The 26,194-nt window shown below is 40.9% G+C and overlaps 3 protein-coding genes across 4 annotated transcripts; all 3 read right to left on the bottom strand.

Annotated features, from left to right (window-relative positions):
• Positions 1-1,626: 1,626 nt before the first annotated feature.
• arsib (arylsulfatase family, member Ib) lies at positions 1,627-7,274 on the bottom strand. Of its 2 annotated transcripts, XR_006031855.1 has the most exons (3): positions 6,581-7,274; positions 2,087-4,920; positions 1,627-1,695 (listed from the first exon to the last, which is right to left on the bottom strand). XR_006031855.1 is itself a non-coding variant. In XM_042092305.1 (2 exons), the coding sequence occupies exons 1-2, from the start codon at positions 6,895-6,897 to the stop codon at positions 3,513-3,515; spliced, it is 1,725 nt and encodes a 574-aa protein (XP_041948239.1). In that variant the 5' UTR covers positions 6,898-7,274; the 3' UTR covers positions 2,036-3,512. The 2 variants fall into 2 exon arrangements, 1 of the variants encoding a protein (XP_041948239.1); XM_042092305.1 differs by lacking the exon at positions 1,627-1,695 and having other exon boundaries at positions 2,036-4,920.
• A 7,578-nt stretch (positions 7,275-14,852) lies between these two features.
• ndufa2 (NADH:ubiquinone oxidoreductase subunit A2) lies at positions 14,853-16,394 on the bottom strand. The gene is made up of 3 exons (XM_042092386.1): positions 16,246-16,394; positions 15,721-15,827; positions 14,853-15,052 (listed from the first exon to the last, which is right to left on the bottom strand). Exons 1-3 carry the CDS (start codon positions 16,347-16,349, stop codon positions 14,961-14,963), a joined length of 303 nt encoding a protein of 100 aa, XP_041948320.1. The 5' UTR covers positions 16,350-16,394; the 3' UTR covers positions 14,853-14,960.
• Positions 16,395-16,699: 305 nt separating this feature from the next.
• Positions 16,700-24,479, bottom strand: haus4 (HAUS augmin-like complex, subunit 4). The gene is made up of 9 exons (XM_042093725.1): positions 24,182-24,479; positions 23,925-24,064; positions 23,596-23,727; positions 23,282-23,410; positions 19,591-19,687; positions 18,860-19,005; positions 18,051-18,181; positions 17,882-17,950; positions 16,700-17,064 (listed from the first exon to the last, which is right to left on the bottom strand). Exons 1-9 carry the CDS (start codon positions 24,237-24,239, stop codon positions 16,878-16,880), a joined length of 1,089 nt encoding a protein of 362 aa, XP_041949659.1. The 5' UTR covers positions 24,240-24,479; the 3' UTR covers positions 16,700-16,877.
• Positions 24,480-26,194: the final 1,715 nt, after the last annotated feature.

Here is a 26,194-nt window from a genome sequence, read left to right as displayed (position 1 = left end):
GTAGTCAACACAATTACAGACCTGTAATGACATGACAAGTACTTTCCCAGTCTTTTGCCTCAAACACAAACATAAATCCGCAAAATCCAGAGGACAACCTTGCTCATATGGAGTCATTTATGAGCACTGGGGCAACCGGAGGTGCCATCATTTAGCCTAATCACAAAGACAAGACAGTTTACACAGGGCTTCTGGGGGCTTGGGGCTGTGAGAGAGGTAAAAAGGAGAATATTAGTGACTCCCTGTGCTGGCTTTTGGTATGACAGCCACTCCATCTCAGCTGTGTTTTAAGTGATCGAAGACAGGAGAGTGCAGCTATTCACATAATGATGTGAGACTAGAGCCAGCCAGACATGCACACATCTGGTCTTCCACAGCCAAATGACACTTCAAAGGAGTCTCAATCTATGGCTAAAAATAGAGCAGGGAGTACAAATCTACCACTCTTTGTCTCGTCTGAGCTAACATTTGTGGATTGAGCTTTTAGTTCCTGCAAGTCTCCTCTCATACCTCTCCCAGACAAATTCCAACATCTCCATGGCAACGCTGAGGTGTGAGTCATCATCGAAGCACAGCTGGCCTGTGTGTGTGTGTGTGTGTGTGTGTGTGTGTATATATATTTCTGTGAATTTGTGAAATTATGTGTGTATGTGTGTGTGTGTGTGTGTGTGTGTGTATGTTTATGAGTGTGAAAGCATTTGCTGATGGAAGAGGCTCATCTGGCATCTGCACTAGACAGTATAATCTCTCTTCCTGATAAAACGCACAAGTCGTCTTTTTTCCTTATGCTAGGCCATTCATTTAGTTGTATTCATATATTCACATCCCATATTCAGGCAGTTTGTCATTGTTATTGTGTTCCTGATGATTCTCGCCATATGATGCTGCTCTTTATAAGCACTCCTCTGGGCTTCCTTTCACTCACAACAAGATGTGCTGTCTATCATTCTCCATCTCTCTCAAACATCACAGCAAAAAACACCACACTCCCTGTGGAGAATCAGATCAAACAGCTTAGTTGAGCACTCTAGACTTTTATCATGTGTTTAGTCAGCGGACGCCCACCAAATGCCAAAAATCTCCTCCAGCAGGATCCTGTGAGCTCCTGTCCTCGGCATCTCTGCGCCTTTCATCTTTATCTGACAGTAGAGATCAGGATTATCATTTTCCTCTCCTCCCACACCTGGATCTCCTCCACCCGTGCCACAGCCACAGCCTCCCTGTGGGCTTTTAGGGCTCACAAAGCAGACTTTGGTTCACTTTGGTTTGAATGATTTGTGAGTGTCTAAACCGAATATTACCTTTTGACCGGAGGAGCAAGACAGCTACAGCGTAAAGGAAGAGTCAGGGACAAGCCAGGCATCTGATTGATATCACAGAGGGACTCCCCTGGTGACACCCAGACTCGGCCTTTAGCCAACCCGCTTCAGCAAGACTGTTGAAACATATTGTACCATTGTAATGAAGGTTTTCACAGCAGCATTAAAATTGGTCTTCATCATGAAAACATCACCTGCACAGACATGATGAAAGTATATAAAATTCCACTGATTACCATTGCAAATGCATACGAGAGACCATATCGAACGACTCCAGAGAAGATAGGTGTTGCAAAGACAATTTATCCTGCCAATTGTTTTCCTCTTTGCCAGTACCTTGTAGGGCAGGACTACCTTCTCTATGATGCCTATTGCTCTGCAGACACAAGAAACTCAATGTTAAATGAAGATTATAAATAATGGGATCAAATGGGGTCTGCATAAATAGGATTAAATGTGGGGAAATGGGATATACTTCTTATGACTCAGTTAATGGAGAAATTATACTGGGGAAAGACATTTTTAAACAAACATGCCACACAGCTAACATATTTCAATGATTTGTCTACAAGTAACAATAACAGCATGACAGTGCCTCCACGGTATTTAGACTGAGTCACTCTCTCAAACAAAACTATCCTTATGAGAAAACAATGGAAAGGGGTGCTTTTATTCATTCATTCAACATCTTGAATAGATCATTCTATGCCCTGAAACTCCACTTGCAGATCTTTAAAAAAGATAAATAAGTTATCCTACATTAGTACCTCTCCTCTTGCAGTCTTCAATGGTGATAGAATTCTTTTCATAAGTTCTCCTGCCGGAGTCAGTCCCATTCCGAGTCAGTGTCAGTGATCAAGAGCCTCTCTTGGCAGCAGTCTTATCTCCTTAGCACACACACAACAGCTTCATGCCCCCTGAACTCCCCTTCTCCTCCAGCGGGCTGAAGCCCAAACCCAAAGGACAAAAGAGAGCACATCTGGTGCTTCACCACCTGTCACTAAATGCCAGCGGAGGAGACTTGTTGTCTGAAAGGGCTCGACTCCGCTCAGCACTCTACTCCAAGGCAGGAGTAAATGCCCTGTCATAGTGACAAACTGCCACCCAGAGCCTTTCAATAAAGGTCAGCGTGCCCTATTCTTCACAAATACACAAACACTTATGCTAGTCTGGGTCGTTATACCCCATAAAGAGATGTGTTTGAAAAGTGAAAGCATTTAGGCCTTTATTGTGTCCATTTAAGTCCAACAGTTGTCTATGTCAAAAGCAGGATCAACAATGAACCTTTACGAGGTGATAGAAACAATATTAGCACTTAAATAATTCAGATTCCAGGACAAAATAGGGAAATGGGAAATCTTTAAGTTTTTCTATGTGAAACATTCTACATTCTTTTAAGTTGTTTTCTGGTATCAGAGAACAACTAAGGCCTACCAACTCACAGATAACACAATAACAGTTTGTTTTCAAATATGACTGAATTGTTGGCCAGCATACTAAACATGTGCTACAAACGCAGAAACAATTCCAGTATATTCCTTGGAATGGAAAGTTGGAATGCAGCAGCATTGGATAAGGGAGTGACAAGCTCATTCAGATGGAAACACAACAGAGAATATTCCGGCAAGATGTTGTGACAAGGCACTGCTGAGAAACAGTTTAATTGTTTTAGACCGCATTTTATCACAAAGATCATAAAGGGGAATCTGACATGCTCAAGGCAAGTTCCAGTGTGTGTTTTTGCAATGCTGTGCAGCATTATGTCATTCAGAAATGTCAAGACATGCACTTATAATTATAATAAGGAATTAAGAATTTAAGAATATATAAACACATTGAGGGTTTTCATTTTTCCTGCATGTTCCATGTGGTGTGATGATCACATGGGGAATACATGAAATGTTTGTGAAATTGCCGTACAGATCAGGTAGACAAGGCTTTGTAAGTGGAAAGTTCTAAAACCAGTGGATTTCAAAAGGCTTCTGCCCTTTTCAGACTAGTGAAGATAAAACGTAAGACTTCCACCCTGGATTCACATGGAAAAACTACAGGGTTGTACTGTGAGATGTAAACAGAGTTCAGGCTTTTGCATCCCCCTCTCGGGGATTCTCAGATGTGGGATGCCAAGGCTCAGAGGGCAGTGAGCAGAATGTTTCTGGTTTGCAAAGCGCAACAACAACAACAGCATCAGTGCTACATTCTGTTGGACAGGACCCGTTTGTTCAGCCGCTTGAAGAAGGGCTTGAGCCTGCAGATCCTGCATTTCTTCCTCTTCCGATTCTTGCCCCTCTTATAGTAGACCCCCGAGAAAGTTTGCTCGACTTCCTCATCGTCTCCAACCCAGGGCCCCCACACCCCACCGTTCCGGTCAGGGTTGGCCCGTGGGTCGTCTGGCGGGTATTGCACTGGCACGGAGGTGCGGTTGTAATACGCCAGCCGCGCCATAAGCTTCTTGACCACGTCGGGCCGCTGGGTGGCCATGTCGTGGCGCTCGCATGGGTCACCGGTGATGTTGTAGAGCCAGACTGACTTGGCCTGGTGACCGGCGCCACGCTCCAGGTTCCACCAGCCACCTGGGAAGTGCGCCAGCACCTGAGGCGGGACCCAGTCTCCGTGGCCGGGGTCGCCGGTCAGCAGCTTCCAGTCCCCCACACGGATGGCCGCCTGCACGGCGGCATCCCAGACCTGCTCTCCGTCCCTCCAGGAGCCCCGGCCCTTGCGGTTCAGCGGGTCGATATTGTGCAGGATCTCCATTCGCGGGGACTCCTTGCCCTCGCTGATGGTGGGCCAGATGTTGTAGCCGTCCAGCCCAGGGTCCTGAGACACGTTTCCTCTGGCCAGACCGACCAGCGTGGGGAACCAGTCGGTGATGTGCAGGAGGGCCTTGCTCACCCTCCGCCGGTGTCGCAGCAAAGGGCTGTGCACGAACCCCAACCCCCTCACGCCACCCTCCCAGTAGGTCCCCTTCCTCCCGCGCAGGGGCCAGTTGCTGCCCCCCGTGAAGGGCTGCGCGCCGTTGTCCGTGGAAAAGATGAGCACGCTGTTCTTGTAGTAGCCGTACTTCCGCAGGGCATAGGTGATGTTGTGCACCGCCTCGTCCACGATGGACACCACCGCCGCGTACTTCCGCCGCGCCACGTTGCCCATGTCGCGGTACGGGTAGATGTACTCCTTGGGCGGCTTGAGGGGCGTGTGCACCGCCTGGAGCGACACGAAGAGGAAGAGCGGCTGGCTGTGCGGGTCGTGCGCCGCCAGGATCTTGCGCACGCGCTGCGTGTACAGGTGCGTGGAGTACTTGCCCTTCTGGCCCCAGGCCACCGACTCGCCCTCGTGGAGGTCGTAGCCGCACAGCGCCTTGCCGTCGCACGAGCTGTAGGTGTAGTAGTCCACACTGCCGGTCAGCGAGCCGAAGTAGGTGTGGAAGCCGCGGCGCGTGGGCAGACAGTCCTTCTTGTAGAAGCCCAGGTGCCACTTGCCCACCATGTGGGTGGCGTAGCCGGCCTCCTGCAGGCGCTGGGGCAGGGTGGCCATGTGCTGGGGGAGGCAGTTGGGCTGCCGGGGCCGGATGATGGAGTGCTGGAGACCAGTGTGGATCTGATACCTGGACAGGGGGAAGAACAGAAGGGGAAGTAGAGTGAGTGGTATTTAGCAGCCGCTTATATTCAAAGTGACACAGACTCTTCGAATGGAATTGGAATATGGAATTCCATACGAAGCTGAGCAGTTTTCAGGTAGCAATCCTATAGCTGCACCATTATGCTCACAATAGTCTTGTAAGACAAAAACACATCGTCATACTTTATGAGGAAACACGTCTCTTTCTAGAGCATCTTCATTACACATCCCAGAACATAGACAGGCAATTTTAACATTGGAAAACATTAATTCAGAATCCCACTGGGATTATCCCAGACTTTAAAGTTAAAACATCATGTCTCTGCTACACATGCAACCAATTAAGGAAATGAATCAACATTTCACTGACACATTTCATTGTTTTGTTTTTGTGAGAATTCTTTATATAGGAGTCTCCAAAAGGAGGTAAACACTTTCCCTCACACATTCCCCTAGTTAAATATGGTTCAGTTATGTGTGCCTTCGTCTACTTACAAGGGATGGATAGATTGAGAGATTGAGATGGAAAAACAGAGAGAGACCTAAAAAGCTAGATAAATAGATACTGTATATATGCACAAACAACACACACACATACAGATGTGTGTGCACATCCGCACACATATGCACACAATGTCCTTGTGTTAAGATACACAGCTGCACAGCTGTTTCCCAGGACGGTCACCGGCAGCTGTGTGGTCTCTGCACAAAGTCAATTCTGCAGATTTGCACTCCCCCAACAAACTTTTAAAAGTGACTTTGCCAAAACCACAACTTACGTCTTTAACCTCTTTTAATTACCTTCCCTCAGCCTTTGTCATTTTGGTTTTGTTTAGTCTTTCCCCCTGCACTTAAATGTCATCACACATCCGCCACTTGTGTTTCACAATTCGGTGGCGTCAGAGCAAACTATACCACTCTCTGGTTCTCTTTGTTTTCGCCTGTTTGCCAACTTCAACCTATACAAACACTTCTCAAAGACTCTCTGTGGCCACTTCCCTGGACTCAGACTGAAGAGGGAGAGACCACTACGCTGCTAATCTGTTCACTGTTTTGGTCATTTCTGTCCATTTCCTGTAAAGCACAATGATTAAGCAATTGTATTTGAAGATTTCTCTGGAAGTAAGGTTGGGTAATTGGGGCCTGTGTTGCCAGTGGAAATAGCTGTGCTGCTGACCTTTTCCTGCATACTATTCTCATTTCTCACCTCTGAAAGATGCTGTGGCTTTTTCTGTCTGTGCAATTTGCTCCCTCCCTCTGAGAAGCACATATTAGGTTTTGAGTGTGTGTGTGTGTGTGTGTGAGAGAGAGAGAGAGAGAGAGAGAGAGAGAGAAGAAAGAGAGAGAAAGCATGTGTGTGCATATCTGTCATATCTGTAGTTTCTTTAGATGCATTCAGTTCAGTGTAAGAGTTAATATGAGATTAAGTGTTATATTATTAAGTGCTATAGCTGGGCTATAACAGTGTGATGATATCACTTTTATGGCATTACATTCGAACTGTAGGTTATACTGACATAGGTATTACTAAGCATCTGTACACTGTAGTAATTTAGCACATAGGGAATCCATTTCAAGTTAGTCTTCATGAAGCTCTAAGTAATCTTAATAATATCAACTACTTCTTTGTCAAATTGTCAACTTACCTGCCAGTGATCAGCTGACTGCGTGACGGTGTGCAAAGGGGTTGCACATAATAGTTCTCCAGTCTGACTCCCTCCTTGGCAAGCTTGTCCAGTGTTGGAGTGCGGATGTCCGAATCATGGTAGCCTATGTCGTGAAATCCCTGGTCATCCGTTAGAATGAAAATGATGTGCGGAGGTTGCTTCGCTTTATATGCGGCAGAACCCTGGAAGTGGATAGATTCGCTCTCCACCTGGTTTGGCTTTACCCAGTCCCAGGACGCGCAGCTAAAGCGTAATAAATTGAGCAAAAAAAGACCAGTCAGTGCCAGCATAGCCATGTCTCATCCACGTAGGCTACTAAACCTGTTTACTGTGTAGGCTACGGGTGATCCTGAGCTGGCATAACAACTTCAAGATTAATATTCATTCATCTCAAGAGTCGTCATTGATCAAAAACTGGCAACACCAACCAACATGACTCGTTTGCACGCGCTTATGGAGCGTTCAGTACTACACGCCCCGCGGGGAAAAGAAAACCAGGCTGATTGTAGCCGTCCAACGAACACCTGGTTATTTGAAATGCCCTATGGTTCTATGGTATTGGTCTGGTCATTTTAAACCCATTTAGCAATTGGGGACAGAGCACACTCTGACTACAGCTTAGATGACTGCTGAGTGCTACACACAGATTACTCGTATTGCACATTTTCCAAGACGGTCGCGTAAACTCCGCCCGTTTGGATGCATCCCATCGACCTGAAATAAGACGCTTAGGGACCACCCCTAATTTTAAACAAGTACTCTTTGCCTTTGCATGCGAACTGCACATCTGCTTCAGAGTATCCACTAAGCTGCAAGCGTAATTCAACCTTTGCACCGCTGATGTATTATAGCCTAATAATGCAAGAGGGTCACGTTCCATCCTCGCGTTTGTAAATTGACATCTAGCCCTACTTTATTTACATTTGTCCAGTGCCACGTTCAGTGCACAAGAGAACGTTAAGGAAGTAGAATGCAACATGTTCAATGTGTTACCATGAAAGAAGATTATTTGGTTGTGGAAACGTGGAATACTTCTTACGTAGCCCTACTACACTCCTGTTGTAAATAGGAGTGTAATGTACAATGTGTCAGACCTACTCTCTAACTTTTTGTGATGTGTCTTATTGCAAAAACCTCAACACAAACTTGTAATTTCATTCAGTTGTGGTGGACTATGATGTGCCACAACTATCCTTTACATTTAACAAATGATTACAATATGGAACAGATAGTCCTAGTCTAGCTCTATGAAGCAATGAGAGAAGTGTAGCCTACATAACTCATATAGGCCAAAACCTCTGTCTTCCTTCAGTTCACATATGCTGCCAGCATGGCATTCAAAATCTTGATGGCCTCATTTTTATATTAGCCCAGGATTTAATAAACCAGCAAGACTGCCACAAATGCGACGTGACCTGTAGTGATATCCTCTCCAAGAACAAAAAGTATGATCTTTATGTCCAGCCAAAACAGTTCAAGCTGCCCCAGCGTTTATTTTGGCGTTTATATGCTTTCCTTGAACATTCACTTGATGCTGTGTGCTGCATAAATGTAATGACTTTCCCAGAGATGGTTTAAAAGAGGTCAACAGTGTGCTCTATGCATTCACTCCAACACATAAGGGTACCCTACACACAGGAGAGACTGAATTCATATGAATTTTGAGTCCGGTACATACGTGTGGTACATATATTTCTAAAAATATTTTTCTCTGAATAAATGGTAGGACTGTCTTGTTACAAAAGAGAGGTTTGACAAAGCCGAATGCATGATTCTTTAGATAGAAAATAACTTAGTGTATATGATGAACACATCTTGTGTGGAAAAAGGAAAAAGAGGCTTGATTTTTGTCATTCGTTCTCGACAAAGTGCTCACCATAAACCACAAATATTTTCTGTGGCAACAGTTGATTAAAGTATAGGCCAGAGTAGCTCTGATGCTGATCAAGAGCAAAGAGGACAGAGATCTGAAACATTATGGTCAGTGAATGTTTGTGTTAGGTTGGCAGATGGCTTGAGGAGTGCTTTAACAACAAGAATCTGTTTTGTGTTAAAAGTGAGAGGAATACAGTCTTTGCCTTACTTCTCACGTCCTCTAGTGAACCGGGAGCTGAATGTGACATCATCCTGTAAAAATGTGGGTTCTGACTGGGCCCCATGGTGAATCTGTGGAGTTCTTCGAAAGGAAAGGCTAATGTTATATGCACTGATTCATGAATACAGTCCATAGGGGGATTCGTCTATGAGCTCCATTAAAGTTATCTGTCTAACTCCTCCTCATTTTACCAGACAGAAATGAAGTAGTGTTTTGAGGTGAGTCATTGTACAAATCGGCAGATCTTGTCTACAGATGTTGGCTTTACTGTGAACTTCTTGTGCTAATGGGTTCTTATCATTTGTCCCTGATTTGTGTAACATTTCCACTTAGTATTTCATCACCTTCAGTCATAGAATGAGTCTTGTATGGTGGCGCATTTCAGTTCCAGTAAGAAAGAGGCTAGAATACTTCAGGTTTACCAGTATAGCACCCTGAATTTTAACCTGTTGATTAGGATTTGTTAGATGGTATTTAATAAAATAAAGTATTAAGGTGAATAATTGGTAAATATTGCAATTATCTCATGTCATATCTTGTGTGCATTGAATAATTTGGAAATACCTATCCATGTTGTCGTATTTAAAGATAATCTGTTGCAGCTTTAATATGATACAATGAGCCCTGAATCGGTTAATGATATACCTCTCCACAAGGCCACAAGGCCACAAGGCAAACCTGCAACAATGGCGGCAAGATGCCAGTTACCACACACCCCAATGTTGGACCAGACAGGGTGCCAAAGCATTGCAGGCGGATTAGATGTAACTACAGCAGTAACTGGAAGTTTGGCCCCATCATCTGACCTGGCGGAGAACATGTGAGAGAAATTTCCAGTCTTGTTGCCAGTGTGTACTTAATACTTTCAAGGATTCTGGATACTCAAGCTTATTATGTGTCTGAGATGGCCAAGGCTTTTGTCCAACAGAGCATCTCTATGCAATTATTTTCTATATTCCATAAAGCACATTGACACATATACCTGTATCACTAGGGAGACATTGATAGTTTGAACACCACATAACCACATAGCATCTTTTATTAGCCCTGTCAGTGGATGAGGAAACGTAAAGTAAAAATAAGATGTTGGCTGCATTTATTGTGGAGACTAAAGGCTGAAAATGCCTAGACACGCCCTGCCCACCTAATATCTCTGCTCATTTTCATCTCACTGAGAAACTAAGTGAAACAAAGTCAGTGAGTCTTGTGAAGCCTGGCTGGAAAAAATGCCCATCTGGAGACACAAATTCCAAGGCACTTGAAGCCTACACCTGCCAGAGCTACTGAGCCTTGATGCAAGTTGCCGGCGTTCTCTGAAGCTCAGTTTTTTTCCTAGTCTCCTTTTCGGTCCTGGAAAGAAGGTATTCAGTATCTGCCAAGGTGTCTCTCACGTGCACACAGCTTTTGCCATCATGTCCTATTGCACTCAATCTCATACAACTGTATTGAATACTAAACATTAGTACATTGTAATAAATGGTCATATTTTTCTCATCAGTTTTTGCATTAGTTTTCATCTTTGAAGTGGTTGCCTGGCTCTAAGTATGTAGTATGCCAAATACAGCAGGACGCTGAAGACCAGGAGTCCCTGCAGTGCTTCACGTGCTCTTATTACAGCTAGGATGACCTATAGACCTACACTGATGCAAAACAATGAGTGCACATATTGGACTGTGTGGTTTAAATGATCTGTTGCTGTGGTAAAATCCCCTTTTTAAAGAGAAAAGAAAACATATCCCAAACTCAAAAATAAATCCTAGGCAGATGGTCCATGAGCCTGCAGAGAACCCAAACCTGTTTTTTCTTGTTTGTCTATGCCCCCACATGACAAAAATGTGTGATGGATTTTCCAAACTCACAGCTGAAGGCTGAGTTCTACAGCCTGTTAAGTAAATTACCCACTGAAATGGGGATTGAATTGATTGGATTTAGGTGAAGAAAAGTGTACACCTAATACATTTTGGTCTGCACCATGAAGGGAAAACCAATTCAACCATATAAACCATGAGTCATGTCCTACCCTCCTCATTACATAATACATTGGGTATTGGTAAATAGAGTATATGGCTGATACCTTTTTGGGCTGTACCATTTAGGGAAAACATGGAAACAAGGAATCCAAAAAATAATTGTTATCTTTTTTTTAGCATGTTTATGAAAACTGGCAAGTCCAAAATTATTCATACCCTTTTTAAATAATCAATGGAAACATCTTTATTTGCATTAACTACTCTCAAAATGGTTCTTATAATATCTACCAAACCTCTCTATGTCTCCACAATGATTCTAGACCACACCGTTTTAACAGCAATCCGGGTTTTCAGTCAGGAAAAGGAAGAGGTATGGACTCTGGCTCTGCCACTCTAAAATGTTGATATTGTTCTCAGTTAACAATTTCTTGCCTTGTTTGGCTGTATGTTTTGGATCATTGTGTGGTTTAGTGGTCCAATGATGCCCATTGGGGCAGGTCTCTCGACAGACTGCCTGATCTTTTCCACCAAAAATCTCAATGTAGCCCCTTGTTTTAGTGTTACCGTTTACTTTGAGTGAGTTCCATCGTCTAAAAAAACACCCAAAACTAATACATTTCTATAACTATTCTCCACATTGTGGATGGTGTTTTGGTGGTTGAAATTTTGACTCCATCTCAAAATTGATCACTTGGTCATCTTGGATGCTGATTATGGATCACTCTTCTCCAAACATGCACAACTCAGCTTAACCTTTATAAGGGCACACCTGGACAAAGAATTTAGCTTTCGCTGGATTTCTTTTTGACCCAGGGACATGGCCTGAGATTGGCATAAAAAAATAAGCATTAAATTCCAATGACACCATGTCCTTTTCAATTGTGGGGGTTAGAAAAGTATTCTTTTGGGATGTTTTTCAACCAAGGGGAGCTGGTGACCTACTCAAAGTAAACGGTAACACTAAAGCAAGAGGCTACACTGAGATTCTGGAGGAAAAGATCAGGCAGTTTGCCAAAAGACCTGCCCCAATAGGCCTCATTGGACCATTAAACCATACAATGATCCAAAACATACAGCTAAACAAGGCAAGAAATGGTTAACAGAGAACAATGTCAACATTTTAGAGTGGGCCAGCCAGAGTCCAGACCTCAATCAGTCAAAAAAGTTAACAACGCCAAAGTGATGGCAAATATTCGTTCCTGCCTCAAAACCCAGATTGCTGCTAAAAAGGTGCAGTCTAAAATCATTGTGGAGACCTGGAGAGGCTTGGTAGATACTATAAGAACCATTTTGAGAGCTTTGATGGTAAATAAAGATGTTTACATTGATTATTTAAAGGAGAATTCCGGTATGATATTGACCTAAAGTGTGTTGAAACATGATACCGAGTGTGAATGTATGTCTCATAGCCCATCTCAGCTCGTCCCCTGCACTCCAAAATCTGGCGCTAGTTAGCCGATACTACCAACAGCTTTTTCAATGGTGGTGCTTCGGCATCGGGCTAGCCATGCAAATAAATCACTGTTTTAAAAAAAATTATTCCACTGAATTATTTTTGGAATCTGATCCCTTATCATACCTGTTCATTCTTACTTGTCGCTCGACTTATCGTGACTAAATTCAAGATGGCTGCAAACGCTAAACTTCGTGAAGATACTGTCTGTATAAATCGTCTTGTAAGTAAACTACCAGTGCTTTTTTAAAGTTCTCAATGTCTCGTTTTAAATGTCAGGGCCCTCGGAAGTCTACCAATGAAGTGTGGAGATACATTGAGCCTCGTAAATGGTGTAAAACAGTTATTTATTTGCATGGCTAGCCCGATGCCGAAGCACCACCATTGAAAAAGCTGTTGGTAGCATCGGCTAACTACAGTAGCGCCAGATTTTGGAGTGCAGGGGACAAGCCGAGATGGGCTATGAGACATACGTTCACACTCGGTATCATGTTTCAACACACTTTAGGTCAATATCACACCGGAATTCTTCTTTAAAAAGGGTATGAATAATTTTGGACATGCCATTTTTCATAAAAATGTTTAAAAAAAAGATAAATATGATCATTTTTTTGATTCCATGTTTCTACCAGTCTTGCAACCTTTTCACATGTGGCAGTGTCATTTTCAGTCAGAACAAACATATTGGTCAAGAGAAAATCAACATTACATCAATATTTGCCAGGGGTATGAATCATTTTGTTCTCAACTGTATATACCGTCAGGATGTGATCTAACAGGTTTTGACATTTTTCACCCTCCCCTTTACTTTGCTGCTCATTCATAACTCATAGGGTATGAGTAAATTGGGTGTATGGTTAATACCTTTTGGCCTGTGCCATTTAGGGAAAACTGATTCAACCACTTAAACCATATATTCTCAGCATATTCCCTCAAGATGTGATTTAATATGTCTTGAGACAAGTTTAATCCTCCGCTTTATTTTGTCGCACATGCATAATACATTAGATGTAGGTAAAATCGAGTGCATAACTAATATAATCTTTTGGCATCCCATGAAGGGAAAATTAATATATCTAATTACAATATATTTTCTAAAAACATATATCCTCAAGATGTGATGAAAGAGGAGTTGAGACATCTTTCTCTATGTCCACCAAAATTCAACAAGGACAAAATAATTTCAATTATGCATACAAAAATATTTTTTTTTAAAAATTGTGAGACATTCCTTTACAACCAATATTTAAAATATATGTAGAATTTTATTTTAATATTATATATTGCAAAAGGTCAAAAGGTTTGAAAAAAGTTGCAGGGAAATAACTGAAGTTAATTGGGCAGATTTGAATGTGTATACTGATAATTATTTATAATGTAATTCTGTTTTAAAATCCATTGTTTTTGGACAGCAAACATGTAAAATCTTAACAGAAAAAAACAGAAATGTTCTATTTGGTGTTCCAGGTTTTCTAATGAGGTTTGAAATTGTAGGCGTCTTTTTTCATACACTACCTGTATAGAGCGCTCTACCAAGCTTCAGCTGTGAGTCCCAGATGTCCATCATGCATTTTTGTGTTATAGACACATATAGCTATCAGAAAATAACAATACAGTTTGGTACCCTCAGTTGGCACTGATCGGCCCATCATGGGCCTCTGGCTCATGGACTAAGACTGAAAGAAGTTTAAACACTAAGCTACATAGGTCTACTGACAGACCATAACAGCAATATGCAACCTTTAGATTCTATTTCATTTCAATTTACATCAATTGTGTGATATAGCCATTTTTGACTGTCCAAATCTGTTTCAAACGTAACCAACACCAATGCTGCAGTTGCAAATATCCAGAAGCTAATCAAAACCTTGTAAGAGAAATTCATTTTAAATTGAATTCCTTTCTTAACTAGAAATGCAATTCCGAGGAATTACACGAGGGGATGCAATCTGCTGGTTAGGGTGTTGGTGGGGCTGTTGAGCTTGCTGCTAGCTGGTTGGTAGGGTAATTGTGATACCTGCAAAGGTGCTTTTGGAGTAACCAAATTTGAATCTTGTGTGACATGGCATTCTTGAGATATCACACTCAAGGTGTTTTTGACCTTGACATTTGACCTTCAACCTCCAACATCAACTCACTTCACCTTTGAGTCCATAAAAACACTCATACCAAATTTGAAGCATGTACGTCAAGCCATTCTGGAGATATAATGCTGAATGCATGAGATATGGCTGGGACTTTTATTTTGACACACAGGAAACACTTTAACAGGATGTGTAGTTCAGGTAGAGCTAGATTGTATGCTTAGAAGCTGAGACAGTTGGATTTCTCACAGGTGACACCTGTGCCAGTGTTCTGATTAGCCTGGGAACTGCTCTGAGAACTACTAAACGAGCGCAGCTGGCTCTATTATGACATCACAGCGCCCATTCAAGTCTATGGGGGAAAAATACACTTTTAATTACAAATATCTCAAAAAGTATAAACTTCTCAAAAATGAAAAACGGATAAGACGGTAAAGCTCTACGATCTACGGAACGGTGTTTGAACCAAATTTGTACGTTAAGCGGTTTGGGCTGAATAGCGCGCACAAAAAGGTAAAAAGAAAAATAATAAGAAGAAGTCTCCAGATTTCAGATGCATCCCCTCTAATTATTTTGACAAATCATATGAGGTCATAACCAGGAAATAGCCTACATAAGAGGAAAAGTATCAGAAGAGGCGTGACAGTTGTATATTTAAATAAACGTATTTTATCTTTAATCACATTTGAGAGAGTACAATACACATTTTACAATAAGACAGACCCATTCTTCTTCCGATGATGCAAATTGGTGGCCATTACGGTTTTGCATTAGCAACTGTTTCGATTGCTTTTGCCACTTGATCAGCGTTCATGTTGTCAAGAGCAACACTACTTTCTTTCCCGAAATCTGCAAGACAGGACAAAGCACCGGGTCACAGGTCAACAAAATAGAATTAAAATAATAAGTATGCACAGTATGGGTATTGGTAAAGTGGGACAGCTAATTGTTGTTAAAGTGGGACATCAAATTAAGGTGTATTACCTCTTGCAAAACTTGATTTGATTTTGACCACATATTGTGTAAATAAAGTTAGATACATTTATTTATTGCAGAGTACTTTATCCATGATACTTTAGTGATTGATTATAATCAGCTTGCATATGCTAGCAGATACACTTTTGACATTTTTGTAACTTACTATAGGATCGATCGTATTGATGTAGCCTAGGCTATGGCACAGTAGTAGGCAATCAAATGTGGTCAGGTGATTAGTAAGGACGGGGTGTTTTAAATCATTTACTTTAGGTAATTTCAAAATGTCATCCTCTTCCTTAATTGGTTTGTTTAGCAACAAAAATGTGTGTCCCACTTCACCAATACACCCCTTTAAATGTTAGGGTTAGTCAGTTTAGGTTTGCAGAGAAGGCATTTTATCCGCATTAGTTAGTTGTCCTTTTTAAATTATATAAGACAACTAGAACTAAACAGACTTTACTTTTACTTTCTAAAAATGTATTATGTTGTTATCCCTACAGTTGCATTCTAAACACAGACTTCAAGAACTAATGTCTCACCGTAGCGTGCCCACAGCCTGGGCTGTACACCCGAACACTCTCTGACCAGGATGGGAAAGTCAGGGTTGGCCTTCTTGAGGGTCACATAGTGTTGTTCCACAAAATCTCTGCAACCCACAAGGACCAACAAATGTCAAGTTAATTATGTATGTGGTAGGCGACAGATAGCGTTGCTTTTTCTGCAGCCAGGTGAACTAACGTTAGAGCTGGCTAGCTAAGTTGAATGTAGCTAACGTTAAAGTGTACCTAGCAAGCTTTTACTTTTACTTGGGCTTTACAGAGTCAAGCATCAAGACGCTATTAAAAGAAGCTACACATGGTTGCATTAACTGAAACGATTCCTGCACATATTTCTCACTGATGACATACTCCAACAGCAAATTATTGACTGACTGGAAACCTTGAGGACGTGCTTCGGCCAGCTAACATTAACGTTAGCTGACTAGCGAGATCTGTCCGGCTGGCTAAACATAGGATTTTGGAACATATAATTGTCACATAACTGTAACAAATTGAGTACAGTACCTGGCTCCTTGACTGGCCACGGACGTCTGACACAAATGTAAGCGAATTTCACGAAGGTTTCTTGCAAGGTTAGAGCCAATTCCTCTCACAACGGCGGCCGCCATGATGTCAATTTCTAAACAGACTGCCCCCAATGACGTATTTGACCAGTGGCCAATGATATCGCGTATGAATGACACGATGAGAAAACGGTGCTGGAAAAGTCAAGTTCCAGATGTTCTTTTACTCAAAGGATATATAACCTGTATATGTCTGTAATTTTACTGTCTTTGATGTGTACACACTTTCACTGCTCTCTCAGCCAGCAGGCTATGTGAAATAGACAGGATGTAGACTTAGCCTGGTCTCTGCTGGCGCAGATAGATATGTCTAGAACTGAGGTCCCCTTACCTTTACCTGACATTGGAAATCCATCCTCTGAAGGCGTTTAGTAATAAGACTGCCAGAGCCACAATCATGATCATAAAACACCGTTTTATTATTTAATACTATTGTGTGTCAGTAATCACAAACATTTGTACAAATTAAACCAGTAACATTTGAACATGTATTTCACCAGGTGTTATGTTTTTTTTTATATATGAAATCAACAAAAAAATATAAAAAGTGCTTTATTTGGACCATAACTGAAATCATTTAACCTCTAGTTTAGTCAAGGAATCTATAGCCAACTTTTTGGCTTCAATTTCAACCTGAAGCCGAGCATATTCCTCCGCCAGGTCTTTGAACTCTTGACCAAACATCTCATATGAAGCCAGTTTGCTCTCAGCAGCCTGCTTCTCCTTCTGAGTGGCTGTCAACTCTGTTTCCAGATGCTCTCTGTGCAGGATGACAAAGAACCAAATCAGTCAAAGGAATGAAAATAAAGCTTGCACTCTACATCTTTGTTGTATAACTAGCATATACTGGATTCACTGTAAAATGCATATAGGCATTTGTAATTCTGCCTACTTCTTATGCGTTATGGTTTGTATATTATAGTATTGTTTATTTTCATTAGGCTATTGACATTGTTGTTTATTATTGATATTCTCCTTCAATTTCATTGTTTATTTCATTAGGCTATAGATTGAATTGACATTGTTGTTATTATTGCTGTCGTCCTTAAAGGTTGTATCAGCGATAGCGGGGATACGTCACTTCTGTTGATGTTCAAACAAAACAGAGAGCTAGCTCGCTACTCCCTCCCCTTGAAACTCTCCTAAACGTGCATCTCGTCGGTTATTGGTTGAAACACTCTATTTTGCTTTTGAGTGGTTGCCAACCCCTGTTGGTAGCTATTGTTTTTGTGTACAGATCTCGGAGCCTAGGCTGCCTAGAGACGGCCTGCTTATGGGGCAGGCAGCTAGCGGATCATTAGGAAAGATTAGATGAATGTGATAATTTATGTTTGGGCCTTTTTTTGGCCTAAAATCGCTGATACAACCTTTAATGTAGTCTGACCAACATTTTAAATTGTTCCCTGTTAAATTTAAGTATTATATTATTGCGTATTTGTATGTCACTTTGGACAAAAGCGTCTGCCAAATCCCATAACCATAACTATTTGTAATTCTGTTATGTATTTATTTATTTCTCCATTTGATTAAGATAAACCATAGGGCAATCATTTTAAGTTAGGTGCTTTGGAACCCACCTGATTTGTTTATGTGTAGATATTTTGCTCGCTGTGTACGTGTCCAGCTGTATATCCAACATCTCAACCCTGAAGGAGAGACAATAGTACATTTAGTAAAGATGACATTTTTATCATATTTTATCAGTCAATGCGAATCCAAAAGTGTACACATTCCCAAAATACAAACCTTATCTTCTGCACACCAAGTTGACATTTGGCTTCAAGGTATTCCAACTTCTTCCTGTCCAACTTTGTCTGAACTGTTAATCTGTTCTCCAGAAGCAAAGTCTGTAGAAGCTTCATGTGCTCCAATAAGTCCTGGGATGGTGGCCAAAACATCAGTGATCCTCAATACCAAAACTGAGACACGCTAATGCATCATGACATTTTAATCTGATTCTGATTAAGAAAGGGGTTTTAAATCAGCGCAACCTTCCTCTAAAGATATTTTCTTCTAGATTTGCACTCATATGGGCAAACAGTGACAATGACTGGCAAACCAGTGACAGTGACGTGTGGTCCCCTCAAATCAAGAAATATATATATTTATATATTTTTTGTATGTTTAAGTAACATTGAACATGTGGTGTGTCTGGACTCTGGAACAATACATTTTGAGAAATCACACACAGTTCACAGATGATTAATGGGACTGTTTAGCTCCCTTAATAGATGCAAGAGAAAATATCTTGGCAAAGCCAGAACTACAAGTAAACATGGCCATCCTCCAGAGCTGTTCTGGCATCTCGCTGTTGAACTGTTTAATGGCTACATCCTACTGTGGCACTGCATGTAATCAATAAGTTGTATAAGGGACAGAGTTCTGTAGTGCTGTGACTTGGTGTAAGGTTACCAGCAGATTCATTCTCTCAAATATTTTAATATTTAAGGTTTAATATGAAGTATATTGAGTGCATTACTTAAACAACTCTATATGGTTATTTTATGATACATCAGTACAGTATTGTAACTGATTGTATTGAAATGTTGACATACATTGAGATAACTGTGAGTTTCCCGCGTCAATCTGAAGGCCATCTCTGCATTTTCTTCTCGTAAATGCTCAATTCTGTCAATCTCTTCCTTTAGCAGTTCAGGGAGATGGTTGAACTTCTCCAACTTTAGACCATCACTGTCCTTCTCTGGAAAGAGAGAGAGAGAGAGAGACAGAGACAAAGACGCACAACAAAACAAACAGGGATTCATAATTATGATTATTTTTTAAATATTCAAAATTGTTACTAATTATTAACAGCATGGCTGAAGGTTACCAAAGACATTTTAAGAAAAGCTCACTGCACTGGCTCCCAGTATGTTTTGAAATACATGTCATTATTCTTCTAATCACCTATAAAGCTCTACATGGTCTCTCTCTCACGTAGTGCCTTATACACCTATACGTACATTGGCTGGACTAATGATTTAAAAGTTAACACAAAGTCTACGCCCATTACGATGTTAGAGTTGGAATGTTTCCCAATCATGAGAGGTCAGACTCTCTTCACAAAGTGAAACGAAGTTGTGCATCTGGAAAGTAGGCTAGGGCAGTTTACCAGGTTTACACTGCATATGATGCATGTGTACAAGCACATGAAACAAAGTAGTCATCAGGGGAAATAAACATAAAAATACCTTGAAATCAAATAGGGAAATGCTTTAGAGAAAAGTAAAAGAGCTCTCATCAATTCCAACAAGTGCTACAGAGAATTCTGAGTAAAACAATGCACCTGATTCAGGCTGGATATAGGTTAGGATGCTAAAAGCCTTCCTTTTCAGATGTTTCTCAAGCTCCTTTGGCAGCCTTTCTTCCATATCTTGTATATCCTTATGGAAGGAAACGAAAACAACTTGAAATTTCCTGCTATTAAAGGAAAATTCCAGTATTTAGCACTTTGAGTCCCTTACCTGGTTTGTTTTGGATGAACTACAGTGGTGGACACCGAATTTTGACGATTGGTCCTGTCTCGAGGAACGAGACACCAACGAACACCGCTAACCATTCGGTGAGTTACACAGTTTTGAAAACGAACGTTAAGGGTAGTTTTAGGACATGTTTGTGCATGCCTGTTGCAGCCACTCTGAAGTAGTCAAAGGCAATTCAAAACGAGTAAGAAAAGTCGAGACAGGACCAATCGTCAAAATTTCGGTGTCCACCACTCTAGTTCATCCAAAACAAACCAGAAAAGGGACTCAAAGTGCTAAATACCAGAATTTTCCTTTAAAGTAAGTATGCAACTAGGGATGTAACGATTACCGGTATAATGGTAAACCGCGATAAAAATCTTGACGATAACAACTACCGTTTTCATTTCAAATATCATAATTAACGCAGTTGATTACCACGGTGTGGAAACCGTGTGTTTAATCCTTCCCAGGTTCATCCAAGCCTGCTTTTAACATACAGTAGGCCTGGTACAATGAAAAAAAACGGGTACCCTACTGATTCTGTTGTCTAATTGATGGATTTAACTATGATACGGATTAGGTTACACCTGATTTTAAAAGGCAGAACATTTTCACAGCAAAACGTGTACTGGATCATACGGAGCCCCGGATATGTCATGGGGGAAAAAAATAATAAATAGGAAAAAAATAATAAATAGCAATTCGTTCCCACAAAGTAATAATTTGTGGCCACGAAATATGAATTCGTTCCCACGAAATAGGTAATTTGTGGCCACGAAATATTAATTCGTTCCCACGAAATAGTAATTTGTGGCCACGAAATATGTATAGTCTAACGTGCACTGGATAGCTGGGTGAGCAAATCGAGCGCCAGTAGAAGCCTGTCGTGTCTTTTCTCATCACTCCCCACCAGCTCTCAATTCTCTGATTTGCAGTAGGGTACAACCGGGACGATTGAAACGGGGGACGAATGAAACATTCCGGTTTTCTCCGAGTGCAACGATGATAGACATACATCATTTGGACAAAACATAGAGCATATTAACCTCCGTTGCTCAGCCAAATACCATCCTGTTACGTCCTGTTATCACGGAGTTACAGGCCATAAACGATTTCTGATGGTCACAAGTTTACTTCATTAGCGGTTTATTTTTTTTTTTTTATTATTAAAGAGTGTTTTTCATTTAAAGGTTTGACTTCATGCTTATTCAGTAGAGCATTTAGTGCTCTCCCCAATCCCAGACGTTCACATTGCATGTTTGTTTGTAATGGATGCAAAACAGCCTATAATGCTAAATGTCTATGGGGGGACGATTGAAACACCTATTTCATTTGTCCCGACCAGGCAGTAAACCCCATTTATTCTAAGTCAATGCACACGTATCTGTGTTTATGCTATATTTTATGCAGGTGAGACATGGAAAAGCAGTTTTAGAAAGATGCAAATATATTTGGGGCTATCAGGTAGGGGGTCGAGTTTTGCCATGTTAACCTACGGTGGGTCCCCGTTAAGTTTGGACGGGTTCCTTCAGGAATCACGATCCCCATTTTCTCAGCAGAAATGGCACAAACGGCAGTTGACACAAACAACCACAAGGTGTCACTTTGGAGTTCTGCCACTACTATTTTTGATGCGACTTGACTTACTGCTTCCATGATGCAGTTTCCAAGTCAGTAGAACAATCAGAGAAAGCTGAGCCATTACCAAACATATATGATAATACAATAGCGTGAGTTTATATATCTTATACCCTATTTGTCACGGTTACTTATAGATTTGATAGTGTAACGATAAGAGCATAAGAGACTTTCAGCGGGGGCACGGAAACTTAATTTGATCACGGTAGTTTAAGCTTACACTTGACAAAACATTCTAATATGAAAATGTAGATGCAATTGTTGTAAGATGGTGCAGCTCCTTTAAGAAAGCACCGTGCAAAAAAGTAGACGTGCTGGAGCGAGTCATATTCAAAATGCAAAAAATAACACCGCAGATAAAACCAATTATCCTCATTCATTGCAACCGCAGCATGCCTGCTTGCCAACGTTTAAACAAAATATAAAGCACCTTTTGCGTTTGAATGTAACACGAAAAAATGTTTAAACAGCTGGACAAATGATTTAGCTAATTGATTATAGCCTGTACACCAGCAATTGTTGAACATTTGGAAAAAGATCGCTCAGCTGTATGGAGACTGACGGCCTGTCGGTCATAAAGGACACTTATTTGGATGTGTGGTGGCTTTAACAGAGTAAAATAACATTTTGTACTATAGAAATATTATATAATTCGAAACATGCATTATTCTAGCTATATTAATGGCATGCATGCTATTTCCATAAGCGCAAGATATGCGCTTCACCATGACGGCAATGAGTTGTTAACAGACATGAACCAAGACATATAGCCCAGCAGCAATCTATCTAAAATAACACATACTGGAAGTACCATTCATGATATGTTGTCAAAGATTGAAATTGTGGAAAGTTTACATAATTTAAGCTGTATGTTTCATTCGTCCCCCATGCTGTTTCATTCGTCCCAGCCAGGAGGGACAAATGAAACAAAACGCACGTTCGACTTCTCCTTAAATAACTCTTGAACGTTTTTGTTCAGAGCTGTAAATGCAACTGTATTTGACAGAGGATAGATGTAGGTTGCTAGTGACAAAATATTAACTTTCAGTGTTTTACTATGTCTTTGTAAATTACGTTTAATTAAGAAGTGTTTCATTCGTCCCGGTTCTCCCCTACCTACGCCGGTGCAGCGACCTGGCTCTTAATAGTCTGTGGAGATGCCTCTCGCTAATAATGAATCCCTCCAATCCTAGGCTTTTCAAAATGTCTTTGTATTTCATTCCCAGCCTAAAATAGCACTCTACCATACAATCCCTGTCCATTGTGTGACAGCGACTGTTCCTGTTTGAGGAGTTGCGCTTGATTTGCTCATCCAGCTGTCCAGTGCACAGCCTATAGGCCTACATATTTCGTGGCCACAAATTACTATTTCGTGGGAACTAATTAATATTTCGTGCCCACAAATTACCTATTTCGTGGGAACGAATTACTATTTCGTGGGAACGAATAATATTTTTTTTTCCCCATGACATATCCGGGGCTCCGTAGGATCATGTAGCCACTCTGCATTTTTTTATACCGTGATAATACCGAAAACCGTGATAATTTTGGTCACTATAAGCGTGAGGTTAAATTTTCATACCGTTACATCCCTATATGCAACATAGTCGCAACCCAAATTCAATGTCCAAATTCACAATGACTAATTGAGGGAACATAATTGTGAAGAAGTGAAGGCATTTCCCTCAAGGAAAACAAAGACAGTAGACAGAGCACAGAGGTTTACTTCACTAATGGTCTAGAGATACACTCTTATTCCTCCATGAGCACCAGATGAAGGAAGACTAAGTAAATCAAATTCATGCATAATGGGTTACACACCATTCAAAAAGCAAATCCACAACCACAAGTATCGCAGTAATGGCACAGACCTACCTGCTCTGAAGGCATTACTCTGTTTAAGTGGTCGGCAGAGATCTCCAGGACAGAGGACGGGCCCTCACTCAGACCCAACTGCACGTCACATTTAGCAGCCAGTAAGCGCTGCTCTAGTGTTGTGTAAAACTGCAAATAGACCATTCATATTTACAACAATCAAGCATGCACATTGAATCAGCAACTGAATGCAGCAGGAATATGCAGGACCACCACTGACTCAAAACAATATGTCAGCTTTATCAGTTGTTCTGTTGCTTGGTTATAAGCATCAACAAGAAATGTGAATGTCCACCCCCTGAATCCCTGTGTACCTTGTCATTCCCTGGCATAGCTGTGGATCGGTGTTTTCCGACTATGTACTCCTGAACCATCTCCTCCAGTAACTGATGAATAATCATAGGCCTCATCCACTTTTTTGTCTCAGCCTGAAGCTCCTCTTCCGCCTTAAATTTGTAAACAGCAATGATGTTTAAACACTTATTTGAACCTAAGAACACTTAAGTAATTAAAATGGAAATCATAAGTGAAGGATACAGGCGACTTCTCAATACATTAAATACAAGTGTTTAAAACTGAGTACATGAATAAAGGCTTTACATATAGCTGAGATATTGGCTGTTTAGAAAATATAACACTGTGCCTTTTCCAGTTCTTTCCGAAGAGACTCGGTGAGCCCAGTGCTGTCCACATGTGTTGACAGTTTGGCCAGAAGCTTGCAAAACTGAGGATTTTGGATGAGGTCGTCCTCCGTTAAATCAGAAGAGGTGAATGCTTTCAGAGCTGGAGAGGAAATAAAGAATTTGTTTCAGCATTAAATATGTTGAAGTGTTATTCTATCATAGAAGATGTTGTCGCGTTATTTATTAGAAACCACAGAACTAAATTGCAGTGGCTCACCTTTCTCATGAAGGCTATTATCTTTTTCACTTCTCTGTGGGTGTGAAGACGATGCCATATTTTACCAGCGTTAGATGGTTTGATTGTGGGAAAATGCGTTAATAAAGAACAAGACACATTTGGTAATATCAAGTTAACTTATCATAGTGTAATGTCTTGCTGCAAAGTTGCAGAAAGGCCTACAATTATATCAAATAAAGATTCAAATGAATGAACTTGCAAATGAGGCGGGTAAAATGCGTCGATTGAGTTTTCCTGTTTATTTCCGCGCGCCGCTGTCTGATTCTTCTTCTTTTTTTTTTGGCGGTTAGCAAACAGCTTTTAGGTGCATTACCGCCACCTTCTGAATAGGAGTGTGGGTCTGAATACTACATCCCTCTAAATTCTATGGAATAAACCTGTTGTTTTCAAGTATTGAAAAACACATCTAAAACATTGTTCCCCAGAATTTCTTTGCAGTATATCTGTTATGTCCAGACTTATTTTTTCTTGTGCTAGCTGCTCTATAAGTGTCTGTCGTTCCTTTTGGAATTTAGGACACTGTACTATAACAAGTTCTACGGTTTCTTGATTGCCACACTCACAGTAGCCTAACCATCAGCATGCTTTCTCATTAAAACTAGTGTGCTGTTCAACCCTGTATGCCCATACCTCATTCTTGACACAATATCCTCCTCCTGTTTGCTTCTGCTGGTACTCCTACTCCATCCTACATTCTTTTGAATTGAATACAGATGCCTGCCTGTAACTTCATTATCCCATAAATATTGCCATATTTCCTTATTCTTAGCTTTAATCATGTTTTTAATTTCAGCCTTGCTATATTGTACCTGAATACCTATACTGTCTTGTTTTGTTGCCTGTTTAGCATACTTGTCTGCCACTTCATTCCCCACTACTCCTACATGGGCTGGAACCCACCCCAGAAGGACACTGACTCCTGAATTGGTTAACCTATTTACCAAATGCACTATCTCATATATAATATCCTGCCTGGATTCAGAATGTACATTCCTTATACTTAATAAAGCTGAACTTGAGTCAGACCATATTGCTACACTTTTAGATCTATACTCCTCCACCCATAATAACGCCAACCATATTGCAATTAATTCAGCTGTATATACAGCAAGATCATCACTAACTCTCTTAGCCTTTAAACTGTAATTCGGGAATTGCATATGCAACTCCTACTCTCTTGTTTATTTTTGATGCATCTGTGTACACATGAATATTATTTCCATACTTTTCTCTGACATATATTTCAAATGCACAATTATCAATAGTAACTCCACTCTCCCTTTCTTCCAATAATGCTAAATCTATTGCTACTTCTTTAAACATCCATGGAGGAACACTTGAATATGCTACTGTTGGACTTACACTTAGTGTTGTAATTTCCATTTCTCTTGCAACATTTCCTATTGTCCAACCAAACCATGAGCTTTGTTATTTTTCCTTCTCTTGGCAGGGCATTAGAACCCTCTGACAAGGATGGTCATCTTTGTGGCCCTTCAGGTTTGCTCTCTTCTTAGCTTAAGAGGCATCTCTCCCATCTCTACCTGGATTGCAGCCACAGGCGATCAGCTAACTGAGTTTACGTAGATTATTGCCATCTAGTGGTGTGAAGTACTGTGGAGAAATGACAACGGGCCTGTCTCCAAAGCCCAGTATGTTCCCAAGTGTTCATGGTTGCAGGTTTTGTAGTCTTATTACAAATCACAGATGTCACTTACTGGCTTTGACAATTTCCTGCCCATCTTGCTCATAACACTTGCAATTTCTGTTTGACCCCATTGTATTTTAAAATGGAATAACAGCTGGGAATAATTAATTTTGAGATTCAAAGTAAACCAAATAAACTGAAGTTTCATCTAAATTGTCAGTTCTGGATGCTTATGCATCCATATTCTGTCGTCATCTGCTGGAAGATGGCCTAGACATTTAATCCAAATGTTGTGCATGTTACTCTGTTGGCCCTTCTAAGAGCCCTTCCTGTTGACAACAAGTCAA

Source organism: Alosa sapidissima, chromosome 5 (assembly GCF_018492685.1).
Source record: "Alosa sapidissima isolate fAloSap1 chromosome 5, fAloSap1.pri, whole genome shotgun sequence".
Classification (NCBI taxonomy): Eukaryota; Metazoa; Chordata; class Actinopteri; order Clupeiformes; family Clupeidae; genus Alosa; species Alosa sapidissima.
Note: the sequence above shows the minus strand (reverse complement) of the source record. Positions and strands in the feature narration are given on the sequence as shown.

Excerpts from the sequence above, each read along its gene's own strand:
- arsib (XM_042092305.1), bottom strand. The coding sequence starts at position 6,897 with ATGGCTATGCTGGCACTGACTGGTCTTTTTTTGCTCAATTTATTACGC. Across the intron at positions 4,921-6,580 it reads AGTCAGCTGATCACTGGCAG|GTATCAGATCCACACTGGTC; the intron begins GTAAGTTGACAA and ends CCCCCTGTCCAG.
- ndufa2 (XM_042092386.1), bottom strand. The coding sequence starts at position 16,349 with ATGGCGGCCGCCGTTGTGAGAGGAATTGGCTCTAACCTTGCAAGAAAC. Across the intron at positions 15,828-16,245 it reads GTGGCCAGTCAAGGAGCCAG|AGATTTTGTGGAACAACACT; the intron begins GTACTGTACTCA and ends TGTGGGTTGCAG. Across the intron at positions 15,053-15,720 it reads CAGGCTGTGGGCACGCTACG|ATTTCGGGAAAGAAAGTAGT; the intron begins GTGAGACATTAG and ends CCTGTCTTGCAG.
- haus4 (XM_042093725.1), bottom strand. The coding sequence starts at position 24,239 with ATGGCATCGTCTTCACACCCACAGAGAAGTGAAAAAGATAATAGCCTT. Across the intron at positions 19,688-23,281 it reads GAGTAATGCCTTCAGAGCAG|GATATACAAGATATGGAAGA; the intron begins GTAGGTCTGTGC and ends TCCTTCCATAAG. Across the intron at positions 19,006-19,590 it reads CTATATCCAGCCTGAATCAG|AGAAGGACAGTGATGGTCTA; the intron begins GTGCATTGTTTT and ends CTCTCTTTCCAG.